Consider the following 14,452-nt stretch of genomic DNA (forward strand, 5'->3'; position numbering starts at 1 on the left):
AAGCAGAGGCTCCGGACCCCCGGCTCCGGCGTTTTCGAATCACTTCCGGGTGATACTCCGAGACAACGAGCCACGATTGGGGGACCGTGGAAGGGGCACTTCCGGTGCCCAGGCGCCTGGTTTCTTTGGAGCAGGAAGATGGCGCCCCGCGCGGCCCGTGTGTGGTCCGGCTGGTGGCTGCTGCTGCTGCCTTTGCTTGGCCTGGCCGGCGCCAGCGGTCCCCGCACCTTGGTACTGCTGGACAACCTCAACCTCCGGGAGACGCATTCGCTTTTCTTCCGGAGCCTGAAGGGTGAGATTGGGGCCCGATGGATTGGCGAGGTCCCTGAGCCCGGAGACACCGACCCCTCTCCCTCCCACCCGTGCTGGCCTTCCAGGTCTGACCTGCCGCCAGGGGGGTGGTGGGGGGACGGGGGCAGGACGGTCATGGTCTCTGCAGTGGTGGTTTCTCTTTGCCTCCTATCTGCCTCAGCTCCCTCGTTCTCTTTTTCCAGATCGCGGCTTTGTACTCACATTCAAGACCGCAGATGACCCCAGCCTGTCCCTCATTAAGTACGGGGAGTTTCTCTATGACAATCTCATCATCTTCTCCCCTTCGGTAGAAGGTAAGGGCTGCGGGTCGCCCCAGAACTCTGATTTATCAGCTTTCTTTAGGATCGTGGGCATTCCTGGAATGGAATGGGTCGCCAGCCCTGGGCGCTGCTGCTCCCAGAGAAGAGAAATGCTAACGCTCAGTTGGTAAAGAATCTGCCTGAAATGCAGAAGACGGTTCGATTCCTCGGTCAGGAAGATATGTTGGAGAAGGGATAGACTACCCACTCCGGTATTCTTGGGCTTCCCTTGTGGCTGAGCTGGTTAAGAATCCACCTGCAATGCGGGAGACCTGGGTTGGGAGATCCCCTGGAGAAGGGAAAGGCTACCTACTCCAGTATTCTGGCCTGGAGAATTCCATAGACTCTATAGTCCATGGAGTTACAAAGAGTCGGACACGATTGAGTGACTTTCATTTCACTTCACTTCACTCTGGGCTTAGGAGAGGATATGTCCTTACCAGAAGACAGAGCTAAAGACTGTGGGATCAAGTGTTGTTGCAGACCTTAGAACTCCTGGCTCTGCTACTCTGAGAAGTGGGTTTTCTCCGTTAAAGGGCCTGATAAGAAAGATGAACAGTTCCTTCACCGTTGCGCCCCCCGCCCCCTTAGGTTTGCCTGTCTGAAAAGAGAAAATGGCTGTACCATAAGTATGATTTTCTGTAAAGGGGTTATTGGTGGTAGTTGATCCTGAGAATTCAGATGGAGTCCTAGTTAGGCTGAGAATAACCTTTAGTGATTACCTAGTCCAAACCCCTATTTGAGGCTGGGTGCATATATCCAGGGCTTAGCAGAAGACTAGCTGTTGAACCAAACGAACATCTTCACTAGATTTTCCAGCTGGCGTTCCTGTGACAGCTGTCTGTTTTAGCTTACTATTTTATTTCAGTCTGCCATTGTACAGCTCTGTTAAGAAGATCATGTAGTAAACTGAAATTTGTCTCCTACTTCCTGCTTTGTTTATTGGGGCAAGGAGGAAAAGGGTTTCTGATACTCCCCAGGGCCTAAGAGAATAGGTCTAATGCGTATTTTGCTTAGAGGCATAGCCTTTGCATGATCAGGTCCTGAGTTATTCGGTTGTTTCTTCTCCAGACTAAATATCCCCAGTTCCTTTGGCTGTTCCCTCTTTGTTGTGCTTTTTCAGTGAGCATCCTAGTCGTTCTCTTCTTTAGTGGCTTCAGTTTATCTTTTTCTCAGAGGACACAAGTTGTCCGTGTCCGGGGTAAGTCAGGGCTGCCATCTCTCTGTTCAGCTCATGAAGCTTAGGAACACTGTCTCTTCACTGGCATCGACTTTCTTTTCTGTGGTTCATGTGAGATTGGGATCTGCCAAACCCCTGATGTATTTTTCCCTAGGTTCCCATTACTTGGTGAGGTGCTCCCAACTCCCCTGTAACATGTGCCTTTGGAATTGGCTTTTCAGAGGCAAGTTCAGTTGAGCATTAAAATCTTCAAGTTGGCTAGGCAGGTGAATGATGCCTTTAGCAGGTTAAGGGGTGTTTGCTGGATTGCTGTGTTGGAACTCTGAAAGCAGTACTGAATAGTGACAGAGCCTACCCTTTAGGAGTCTTTCAACCTGTGAGGAAATAAAAATAAGGACTTGAAATGAGTTCCCAAACCACATGTCAGAATGTCCAAGACGGAGTGGAGGGACTGTCTGAGTTGTGCTTAGAAGGGTCACTGAGGGGGAGGGAAGTGGCAGAGGTGGGCTGAGGAGGCTGAGGTTGGCTGCTGTTAGTGGGAGAAACGGCAGAGCCTAAAATACTGCTTCGGAAATCGGGGTCATTTCCGTACCCACTTCACGATCTTTACCACTTTCCATATTTGTGATAGTAATGTTTTTCTTCAAATTGACCTGCTTTAAAAAAAAAAAACAATTTAAAAGAAAACTAGTAATGAACCCATTGTCACCACTGAAGATGGAAAGCCAGTACTCTACCATCGTTTGATTTCTGTGGAGGAAAATATAAACAGAATGAATACAGTGCTGTCGAGTTCTAGCTGATTCTTGACCTGCTGAAGGCTTTGCACCTGAGGCATCCTCTTAAAAGAGGAGATGAGCTGGGTGAGAGAAGTGTTAAGGCCAGTATTGAACTGTGACCATTCTTGATGGAGAAAGTAGGGAAAACAAATGGAATAATGTCTCTGAGATTCAGTGTTATTTGAAGCCCTCCCTGGCATCTCTGTGGTCAACTTTTCTGCCTCTTGCAGGGTGGGGACCGATCTTGAGGGAAACCGTCTCAGACACCCCTAGGGAAAAGGCTAGCATGTTCTGGAGGTCAGGGATGTTCAGGGTAAGTCGTGTCCAGGATAAAGGCTCTGAGTGCCCTTCTGTGGTACTGTGACTACTAGGCCCTGTGAGGTGTGAGGACCCCGGCCTGGCTGCCTCCTCCACGTGTCAGTTGGTTCCTTGCTCTTCTGGGATCTGGAAGCTCTGAAGGCACTTGCAGTAATGGCTACAGGAGAAGGGTCCTTAGCCTGTGCTCTGGACCCGGGAAACCCTGGGTCCTTGTTTTATAGATGGGGAAACGGGCTTAGAAAGGTGAAGGGGTTGCCTGGATTTGTTGTTCTTCAATCACTCAGTCGTGTCTGACTCTCTGTGACCCCATGGACTGCAGCACACCAGGCCTCCCTGTGCATCACCAACTCCTGGAGTTTACTCAAACTCACGTCCATCGAGTCAGTGATGCCATCTAACCATCGTCCTCTGTCGTCCCCTTCTCCTCTGCCCTCAGTCTTTCCCAGCATCAGGGCCTTTTCCAGTGAGTCGGCACTTCACATCAGGTGGCCAAATATTAGAGCTTCAGCTGCAGCCTCAGTCCTTCCAATGAATATTCAAGATTGATTTAAGATCAACTGGTTTGATCTCCTTGCAGTCCAAGAGACTCTTAAGAGTTTTCTCCAACACCACAGTTCAAAAGCATCAATTCTTCAGTGCCCAGCCTTCTTTATGGTCCAGCTCTCACATCTGTACATGACTAATGGAAAGACCATTACCCTTGACTAGATGGACCTTTGTTGACGAAGTGATGTCTCTGCTTTTTAACATGCTGTCTAGGTTTGTCATACTTTTTCTTCTAAGGAGAAAGCGTCTTTTAATTGCAGGGCTGCAGTCAACATCTGCAGTGATTTTGGAGCCTAAAAAAATAAAGTCTGTCACTGTTTCCATTGTTTCCCCATCTATTTGCCATGAAGTGATGGCACCAGATGCCATAATCAGGAGTTTTTTGAATGTTGAGTTTTAAGCCAGCTTTTTCAGTCTCCTCTTTCACTTTCATCAAGAGGCTCTTTAGTTCCTCTCGCATTCTGCCATAACAGTGATGTCATCTGCATATCTGAGGTTATTGCTGTTTCTCCCAGCAGTCTTGATTCCAGCTTGTGCTTCATCCAGCCTGACATTTCTCATGATGTACTTTGCATAGAAGTTAAATAAGCAGGGTGACAATATACAGCCTTGACTTAGTCCTTTCCTGATTTGGAACCAGTCTGTTGTTCCATGTCTGGATCTCACTTTTGCTTCTTGACCTGCATACAGATTTCTCAGGAGGCAGGTAAGGTGGTCTGGTATTCCCATCTCTTTAAGAATTTTCCACAGTTTGTGGTAATCCACACACTCTTCGGCTTTAGTGTAGTCAATGAAACAGAGGTAGATGTTTTTCTGGAATTTGCTTTTTCTGTTATCCAACAGATGTTGGCAATTTGATCTCTGGTTCCTCTGCCTTTTCTTAATCCACCTTGAACATTTGGAACGTCTCAGTTCACGTAATGTTGAAGCCTGGCTTGGAGAATTTTGAGCATTACTTTGGTAGCGTGTGAGATGACTGCAATTGTGTGGTAGTTTGAGCATTCTTTGGCATTGCCTTTCTTTGGGATTGGAATGAAAACTGACCTTCTCCAGTCCTGTGGCCACTGCTGAGTTTTCCAAATTTGCTGGCATATTGAGTGCAGCACTTTAACAGCATCATCTTTTAGGATTTGAAATAACTCAGCTGGAATTCCATCACCTCCACTAGCTTTGTTGGTAGTAATGCTTTTTATTTTATTTATTTATTTTTTTAAATTTTATTTTATTTTTAAACTTTACAATATTGTATTGGTTTTGCCAAATACCGAAATGAATCCGCCACAGGTATACATGTGTTCCCCATCCTGAACCCTCCTCCCTCCTCCCTCCCCATACCATCCCTCTGGGTCGTCCCAGTGCACCAGCCCCAAGCATCCAGTATCGTGCATCGAACCTGGACTGGCGACTCGTTCCATATATGATATTATACGTATTTCAATGCCATTCTCCCAAATCATCCTACCCTCTCCCTCTCCCACAGTGTCCAAAAGACTGTTCTATACATCAGTGTCTCTTTTGCTGTCTCGTACACAGGGTTATTGTTACTATCTTTTTAAATTCCATATATATGCATTAGTATACTGTATTGGTGTTTTTCTTTCTGGCTTACTTCACTCTGTATAATAGGCTCCAGTTTCATCCACCTCATTAGAACTGATTCAAATGTATTCTTTTTAATGGCTGAGTAATACTCCATTGTGTATATGTACCACAGCTTTCTTATCCATTCATCTGTTGATGGACATCTAGGTTGCTTCCATGTCCTGGCTATTATAAACAGTGCTGCGATGAACATTGGGGTACACGTGTCTCTTTCCCTTCTGGTTTCCTCAGTGTGTATGCCCAGCAGTGGGATTGCTGGATCATAAGGCGGTTCTATTTCCAGTTTTTTAAGGAATCTCCACACTGTTCTCCACAGTGGCTGTACTAGTTTGCATTCCCTGTTGGTAGTAATGCTTTTTGAGACCCACTTGACTTTGGACTCCAGGATGTCTGGCTCTAGGTGAGTGATCACACCATCGTGGTTATCTGAGTCATGAAGATCTTTTTTGTATAGTTTTTCCATGTATTTTTGTGAACTCTTTTTAATATCTTCTGCTTCTGTTGGGTCCATACCATTTCTGTCCTTTATTGTGCCCATCTTTGCATGAAATGTTCCCTTGGTGTGTCTTAATTTTCTTGAAGAGATCTCTAGTCTCCATTCTATTGTTTTCTGTATTTCTTTGCATTGTTCACTTAAGAAGGCTTTCTTATCTCTCCTTGCTATTCTTTGGAACTCTGCATTCAGATGGGTATATCTTTCCTTTTCTCCTTGGACTTTTACTTTTCTTTCTCAGCTATTTGAAAGGCCTTCTTAGACAACCATCTTGCCTTTTTGCATTTCTTTTCTTGGGGGTGGTTTTCATCACTGCCTCCTGTACAATGTTAGAAACCTCCGCCCACAGCCCTTCGGCGCTCTGTCTGTCAGATCTGATCCCTTGAGTCTGTTTGTCACTTCCACTGGATAAGTGTAAGGGATTTGATTTCGGTCATATCTGAATGGTGTAGTGGTTTTCCCTACTTTCTTCAATTTAGGTCTGAATTTTGCAACAAGTAGTTCATGATCTCAGCTCCTGGTCTTGTTTTTCCTCACCGTGTAGAGCTTCTCCAACTTCGACTGCAAAAAATGTAAATTAGTCTGATTTCGGTATTGACCATCTGGTGATGTCCATGTGTAGAGTTGTCTCATGTTGTTGGAAGAGGATATTTGCTATGAGTACTGCATTCTTTGGAGAAAACTGTTAGCCTTTTCCCTGCTTCATTTTGTACTCCAAGGCCAAGCTTGCCTGTTACTCCTCCAAGTGTCTCTTGACTTCCTACTTTTGCATTTCAGCCCCCTATGATGAAAAGGATATCATTTTTTGGTTTTAGTTTTAGAAGGTCTTGTAGGTCTTCATAGAACTGTTCAGTTTCTTTGACATTAGTGGTTGGAGTATAGACTTGAATTACCATGATATTGAATGGTTTGCTTTGGAAACGAACAGAGATCATTCTGTCGTTTTTGAGTTTGTACCCTAGTACTGCATTTCAGACTCTTGTTGACTATGAGGGCTACTCCACTTCTTCTAAGGAATTCTTGCCCACAGTAGTAGATATAATGGTCATCTGAGTTAAATTTGCCCATTCCTGTCCATTTTAGTTCACTGACTCCTATAATGTCAATGTTCACTCTTGTCATCTCCTGTTTAACCACTTCCAATTTACCTTGATTCATGGACCTAACATTCTAGTTCCTATGCAGTATTGCTCTTTACAGCATCACACTTTCCTTTCACCACCAGACATACCACAACTGGGTGTTGTTTCCACTTTGGCTCAGCCTCTTTATTCCTTCTGGAGCTATTTTCCCATTCTTCTCCAGTGGCATATTGGGCACCTGCCGACCTGGGTAGTTCATCTTTCAGTGTCATATCTTTCTGCCTTTTCATACTGTTCACTGGGTTTTCAAGGCATGATGCCTGGAGTTAAGCCCAGGTATCTCAGTTTCATTCATATGAAGTGAGAGTTGGACCATAAAGAAAGTTGAGGTCTGAAGAATTGATGCTTTTGAACCATGGTGTTGCAGAAGACTCTTGAGAGTCCCTTGGACTGCAAGGAGATCCAACCAGCCCATCCTAAAGGAAATCAGTCCTGAATATTCATTGGAAGGACTGATGTTGAAGCTGAAACTCCAATACTTTGGCTACTTGATGCGAAGAGCTGATTTGTTGGAAAGACCCTGATGCTGGGAAATATTGAAGAAGGGGACGACAGAGGATGAGACGGTTAGGCAGCATCACCAGCTTAAGGGACATGGATTTGAGAAAACTCTGGGAGATAGTGGAGGACAGAGGAGCCTGGTGTGCTGCAGTCCATGGGGTTGCAAAGAGTTGGACACAACTTAGTGACTAAACAACAATAAATCATCAATTTCCTAGTCTGTCACTATGCTGGAGTTTCAGCAGCAGCTTCCTGACACTTTGGGCTGGATGATTTTGTGCTGTGGGCACTGTCTTGGTCAGTGCAGCGTCCTGAGCCCCCACCCACCAGGTACCAGCAGCCTGCTTCCCCTGGTGACAAGAAACATCTGCGGGTATTGCCTTGACTGGCGGAATCACCTTGCTGGGAACCCCGATGCTGGACCAAGCAGCTGTTTTACGTTGTAAGGATTTGCCTGGCCTCTCTGGAGGAGGCTGGGAGGATGGCTCGGTGTGGGGTAAGGGCTTCAGCGCCCCCCACCCCTGACTAAGATGTTCTGTCAATTGGTAAGGTACTGTGCTTTTCTTTCACCTGAAAATCAGCACTCAGAAAAGAGGGCCGTTCTCATGTTCGCGTCGTTACAGACTTACATGGTGAGCTCATTTCTAAGTGGTAGGTGGATGTGGTAGACAGACTTGCGTGTCCAGCCGGCGTGAAGGGCACCTCCAGCCTTCCAGTTGCTCGGGCAGAGATCTTGGCGCCGTCCTTCGTGCCTCCCTCATCAGGCTTGGCCCTCGACGTGGGGGCGCAGGGCTGCCCTGCTTCCTCCCCCTGCGCTGCTGGGGTCCAGACACCACCCTTCACTGCCTGGTGATTGCAGTGGCCCCGTCTCTGCGTCCATCCTCACCCCGTTCCAGATTCCCCTCAGCCACCAGAACCATCCTTTAAATGTGCAAGGAGATTATCTTGGTCTCCTGCTCAAAGCCCTCGGTGGCTGCCCCTGTGGCCACTGTCACAGAGCCCACAGAAGCGACAGAGCCCACAGAAGCGGCAGCGCCCGGCTTCCTCTGCTGCGCCTCACCCCCTTTGTCACACTGGGCTCCTCCCTGGTGGCGAGTCGCCCACCTCGGGGCCTTGCACCTGCCGTTCCCGGTGCCTGGGTGCTCGCACCCCCAGATGCCTCGCTCGCTCACTCACACACATGTGCCCAGTGTCTCCCTGGCCAGCACACATGTACGCCAGCCCCTTGTCCTGCCTTTTCTTCTCAGCACACAGGAAGCAATTTTCACGTAACGAAAAGGTGCGTTACTGAGCACTCTAGCCGCTGCTTCGTGTTGAGCGTCAGGGGCGCCTGTGGGGAGGGCCCTTGAGGGCATCCCTGGCGGCTCAGACGGCAAAGAATCCGCCTGCAATGCGGGAGACCTGGGTTCTGTCCCTGGGTGGGGAAGACCCCCTGGAGGAGCGCCTGGCAGCCCACTCCAGTATCCTTGCCTGGAGAATCCCCAGGACAGAGGAGCCTGGCGGGCTGCAGACCATGGGGTCGCAGAGCGTCTGACACGACTGAGCGACCCAGCACTTGAGCCTGCTGCGGCCCCCCGCAGTGCCAGTTCTGGGTGCTTATGGCCGTCCCCTGACCCTCTGGCCAGAAAAGGGTGTGGTCTTACAGTTACAGGTGCTGAAAGTCCATGTGCCTTTTGGAGCTCACTTTAAAACAGTGTATGAAGTGGTCCTGTTGTGGCTGCTGGACCTGGGTTAGCGGGGAAGCTTCTCGTGTCGGGCAGAGCACTGCCCGGGTCACGTGACAGCACGTCCTGAGGCTCAGGAGCGCCCCTTCTCAGGCGGGCGCGCTGAGGTGAGGTCGATGGGCTCCGGAGAGCGGCCGGGCCCAGGAGCGGCTCGAGTGAAGACAGGGGTACTGATGGAAAGTGCAGGAGATATGCTGCAAGTTGTTTCATGAAATGGGAGTGAAAAAACGTGGCACTTCTAGACGAATAGTTGTTGTGTGACTTGAAATGTGTATGACTGACTTGACAGCTGTAATTGGTAGGTGTTTGAGTGTTTCATTTTTACTTCTAAAGGTTTATGAATTTGAGCCATTATTCTTGGCTCTTCACACTGAGGAACTGGGAACATTGTCCTGTCGGGACGTGTATGGTAGAGGTCCCTCTTGCTTTGGGCCCCCAGGGGGTGCTATTCTGTAATTGGTTGTGCCTAGTCTCTGGTATGACTCAGCTGGTTAAGAACTCACGTGCCAATGTTCGATCCCTGGGTGGGGAAGATCTCCTGGAGGGAGGCATGGCAGCCCACTCCAGTATTCCTGCCTGGAGAATCCCATGGACAGGGGAGCCTGGCGGGCTACAGTCCATGGGGTCACAAAGAGTTGGACACGACTGAAGCGACTTAGCATGGGCTGTGGGTCACCCTCCCCACCCAGATGTCAGAGGAGCAGCGAGAGGAACCTTCTGGGTCCTGAGTCTGGTGCTTCTTTCAGATTTTGGAGGAAATATCAACGTGGAGACCATCAGTGCCTTTATTGACGGTGGAGGCAGTGTCCTGGTGGCTGCCAGCTCAGACATCGGTGAGTCTGGCCCGGGAGGTTGTGGCGTTTCCCACCGTTTCTCCAGGGGGCTGAGAGCTTTACACATGGAAGCTGCCAAATGGGCATTTGCGGTGGGGAGGTGGGGGGAGCCCTGCCAGGGAGGGCGGGCACTGCAGCACCCTTCAGTCCCTCCTGCGCCTCCTGTGACCAGAGCCAGGGAGGTGAGGAGCAGGTCCTGTTTAAGAGCTGGGACCCCTGTTTTTCTTTTCCTTTGTTCTGCTTTTTCCTTTTGTTCTTTTGTTTTTTTTGGCGGCTCTTACAAAAAGAAGGCAAGAGGGAAGATTAACAGATTTTTGTTTCTTATTTTGGACATTTTCAAAGATACTTAGAAGCAGGGAGAGGGGAGTGGGATCCCGAACCCCTTGTACTTAACCACCAGCTGCACTAGTGAGCACCCCCTGGCCACTCTTGTTTCCCTTCTTCAGTGTGGGTAGGTTTTTAAAACCATGTTGGGTGGGGTCTTGGTTGGGTGTTGATGAAGAGGAGAGAAACCTTGTAAGTCCAGACTCACCCAGATGAAGTTTGCCCAAGGTACTTGGCTTCAAAGCAAGTTTTTGTGCGGAACCAAGATCACTGTGTTCTTGCGGAGGGAGGGGTCAGGTGGTGGTGGTTTATCAGTTTAGATTCTGACTCCGCAGGCAGAACACCATGCTGTTGCCCAGGGGTCGTGGGGGCTGCGCCCGGCTTGGTGAGGCCTCAGGGTCTGGGGGTGACTGGTAGTAGAGTGAGTCATGAGGATGCTGGCAGGAGGGACACTGCTTGGCCCAGGGCCCCAGCTTCAGGGCTCAGTCAGGCGTCGGTCGGGTCTGTGCAGGCGACCCTCTCCGAGAGCTGGGCAGTGAGTGTGGGATTGAGTTCGACGAGGAGAAAACAGCTGTCATTGACCATCACAACTATGACGTCTCAGACCTTGGCCAGGTAACCAGCTCAGCCTCAACACCAGGAGGGGCTTGGGAGGGGCCCCCCGGCTGGGGGACCTTCTCCTGATCCAATTTCCCTCTGCTCGGGCAGCACACGCTCATCGTGGCCGACACAGAGAACCTGCTGAAGGCCCCCACCATCGTTGGGAAATCATCTCTGAATCCCATCCTCTTTCGGGGCGTGGGGTGAGTGAGCAGGAGAGGCTGGCAGAATCCTGGGGGAAGAAGGGGTCCCTTGTGTCGGGAGGCTTTCTTTCCCCTGGAGCACGTGGGTGAGATTAAATGTGACACTGAGTCAGATTCCATCGTCACAGCAAGAGGAGGGCTCGGGGTTTGGCTTTTAGGAAGTGTGATGAATTCCTGTGAAGAAGTGGCTCCTGGGGGACCCCAGTCCTTTGGGCTCAGTTCTTGGGGGTCAGAGTTGGGCAATTCTCCTTTCCTTCTCCAGTATGGTGGCCGACCCTGACAATCCTTTGGTGCTGGACATCCTGACGGGCTCTTCCACCTCTTATTCCTTCTTCCCAGATAAACCCATCACCCAGGTGAGGGCCTTTGCAGCCTCGAGGCCTCCCGCTCCTGGGCCTGGGCAGCACTTTTTATCTGAAAGTGAGCAGCAAGCAGGAGAGCCCCCTTGGCGGCGGCAGTGGGATGGGGAGTGGGTGGGCAGGGTGCGGGCGGCAGCAGGGGCGGGTCTCGGCCCTCCTGGCTGACGGCCTCGCGTTGCCACCAGTACCCGCACGCCGTGGGGAAGAACACCCTTCTCATCGCGGGGCTGCAGGCCCGGAACAACGCCCGGGTCATCTTCAGCGGCTCCCTTGACTTCTTCAGTGACGCCTTCTTCAACTCAGCGGTGCAGAAGGCTGCACCCGGCTCCCAGAGGTAAACGCAGGGGCCTGGGGCCACCGAGGGGAAGGTCTGTGTGGACCGGGAGGAGGGAGCCTTTTAGCTAAAAGTGTTGGAGGCTGAGTATCTTCAGGTGCTTTTTTGAAGACTTTGTCACTTTATCGCTTCTGTTGGCAATCTAGACTGTTCACAGTAGTAATGATTTATCTGGAGACGTTTTGGTGGTGGTGGTGGTGGTTTAGTCACTGCGTCGTGTCTGACTCTGCGACTCCATGGACTGCAGCACACCAGGCCTCCCTGTCCTTCACTCTCTCCTGTCACTGACGTTTTGGTAGCTGTGCACCTATCGTGTAGGTGATCCCAGAGCAGCGTGTCACACCTGTCATCCTTTCCTGTGTTCCCCTCGAGCAGGATCCCAGACGTGTGTGGCCTTCAGGCAGGGCCTGGCTGGGTGTGGTCTGTCTGGTGCCTGGTGACTGGTTTACCAGGCACCGCTGAAGAGAAGTTGGTCCCCGGCTGCAGCCTCTCCGTTTCTCCTTCTGCAGGTATTCCCAGACTGGCAACTACGAGCTGGCTGTGGCCCTTTCCCGCTGGGTGTTCAAGGAGGAGGGGGTCCTCCGGGTGGGGCCCGTGTCCCATCATCGGGTGGGCGAGACAGCGCCACCCAATGCCTACACCGTCACTGACCTAGTGGTAAGAGCCTGGCGCTGGAGGGCCCCTGGGTTTGGGCCAAGTTGATTCCGCTCAAAAGCACTCAACACTTGCGTGCTGGGCCTGAAGTGCCTAAACGAGGCTGAATAAGTTCATCTTCACCCTAAGAAGTCAGCTCAGGTGCAGAGAGCCTGGCATATAAGCTCACCGTCACAGGCGGCCTTCTGTGGAGGAGGTGTGCTTTTGCTGTGGGAGCGCAGAGCGGGGAGAGGCTTTATTGGCTTACGCCGCTGGGAGCAGAATTCACATTGAGTGGGGTCTGGAGAATCAGCCAGGAAAGGCTGGCGTGGTGACTGTGGAGGCAGGGCCGCTCAGGCGTGCCAGTGCGCTCAGGGACAGTGCTGTTCGGTGCAGGCTCCCGCGGGCAGGTCAGAGGGCTGGGCCGGCTGGCTGCGTCTCCACTTTGGGGGTGGGGGGCTCCTGCCCGAATCACGGGGGGATTCAGTGCAGCTGAAGGCGATGCTGTCCTGCCAGTCACTGGCCACCGGGCTTACCCCAGCTGCTTGTCTCAGGAGTACAGCATCGTCATTGAACAGCTCTCAGATGGCAAGTGGGTCCCCTTTGATGGCGATGACATTCAGCTGGAGTTTGTCCGCATCGATCCTTTTGTGAGGACCTTCTTGAAGAGGAAAGGTAAGCGCAGCTCTTGCGAGAGACAGCTCTGGAAGCCCATCCCTGCCTCTTTCTGGCTCTCAGGCAGCTCACCGATGGCCCGGGAAGCCCCTCCTGGCTGTATGTCTTGGCTCTTCCCCAGGTGGCAAATACAGCGTCCAGTTCAAGTTGCCTGACGTGTACGGTGTGTTCCAGTTCAAAGTGGATTACAACCGGCTAGGCTACACGCACCTGTACTCCTCCACTCAGGTAAGCCCCCTCCTCTGCCCTCCTCTGCCCGCCGCGCCCTCCGCGCCGCGCCCCGCCCCCGCGCGGCCAGGGCCCGGCACTGCTGCCTTCGCAGGTGTCCGTGCGGCCGCTGCAGCACACGCAGTACGAGCGCTTCATCCCCTCGGCCTACCCCTACTACGCCAGCGCCTTCTCCATGATGCTCGGGCTCTTCATCTTCAGCGTCGTCTTCCTGCACATGAAGGAGAAGGAGAAGTCCGACTGAGAGGCTGGCGCCCTGCACTCCTGGGAACAGAGTCGGAGGGTTTTCATAGGATTGGTTTTCTTTTGCCTTTCTGGTGGTTTTTGTTTTTTTTTTAAGCCACGGACAATGGTACAGCATTACCTCAGTGGGAGATGGAACATTGAGTACCAGCGGGTGGGGGGTTAGGGAATAATTTGTTTTTCCACCTTTAACGCTGTGTATTTTTTCATATGTGACGTCAACTCTCATTTCTAAAATAAAGAGAAACATGGCCCTCACATTTCATCTGACCTCTGTTGTACTTTGGTGATGGGGCAGGGGGGTGCTGTTGAGAAATGACAGGGTACAAAGTAGTAAGTGGCCCTTTTTAGTTTTGCTGAAGTCTGGAAATGACACAGCTGCTGAATGTCAAGGGGAGTGAAGTAAGGTTAATAAAGGCCAGTGGGGACATCACAGAGATGGGAAAGCTAGGGTAACAGCACTTGACTTTAATAGAATTATAGAACTGCTTGGTTGAAAAGAACCTTACAGCATATTCAGCTTGCTTTAGGCCCTAGTTGTGTTCCTAAAAAGCACACGTAAAGTATGATTCCGTCTCCACTATGATTGTCTTTATAGTGTGAGGATTACTCTTAAAAGCCAGGTATTCCATTTGAGGCACTTACATATTTTGCAGTTGTCAATATGCATTTAATTCGTCACAGTTCCTGTAAGAAATGCTAGTCAGAAGGGACAGTCAGCAAGTTCAGAGCACTGCACTGCTAATCTCCATGTCATTAATCACCGGCGCTCTGCTGGACTCGTCAGCGGCTGCACGAGCTCCACGGTGACGCTCATCACCAGCACCCCGGGCTGCTCCGGGACAGATGGCTGGCGGCAGCGGCTCCCGTCCCGGGCCTCACTCACGGGCTGTTCACTCTGACACCTGACTATCCTGACCTGCATGAACTCTGGCCACAACACAGGTCTGACCTCCCTCAACTCAGCCTCACCTAACAGACCCGCTCGGCCACTGACTTCAGAGGTCTAGGAGGACAGGACTCTGGTCAGTGGTTTACGCCCGAGCAGCCTCTCGCCTGGGACAGAGCCCATCCTTTGGATCTGTGTGCCCAGGGCTGGTGACGTGGTCAGCGCCGAAACACAA

The 14,452-nt window shown here is 51.0% G+C and overlaps 1 protein-coding gene across 1 annotated transcript; it reads left to right on the plus strand.

The window, feature by feature from the left end:
• DDOST (dolichyl-diphosphooligosaccharide--protein glycosyltransferase non-catalytic subunit) lies at positions 1-13,588 on the plus strand. Its single transcript, XM_055574272.1, has 11 exons — positions 1-292; positions 495-605; positions 9,643-9,729; positions 10,565-10,668; positions 10,762-10,856; positions 11,119-11,212; positions 11,401-11,549; positions 12,059-12,206; positions 12,737-12,857; positions 12,979-13,085; positions 13,180-13,588. Exons 1-11 carry the CDS (start codon positions 139-141, stop codon positions 13,327-13,329), a joined length of 1,320 nt encoding a protein of 439 aa, XP_055430247.1. The 5' UTR covers positions 1-138; the 3' UTR covers positions 13,330-13,588.
• The last annotated feature ends 864 nt before the right edge of the window (positions 13,589-14,452 follow it).

This window comes from Bubalus kerabau, chromosome 3 (genome assembly GCF_029407905.1).
Source record: "Bubalus kerabau isolate K-KA32 ecotype Philippines breed swamp buffalo chromosome 3, PCC_UOA_SB_1v2, whole genome shotgun sequence".
NCBI lineage: Eukaryota > Metazoa > Chordata > Mammalia > Artiodactyla > Bovidae > Bubalus > Bubalus kerabau.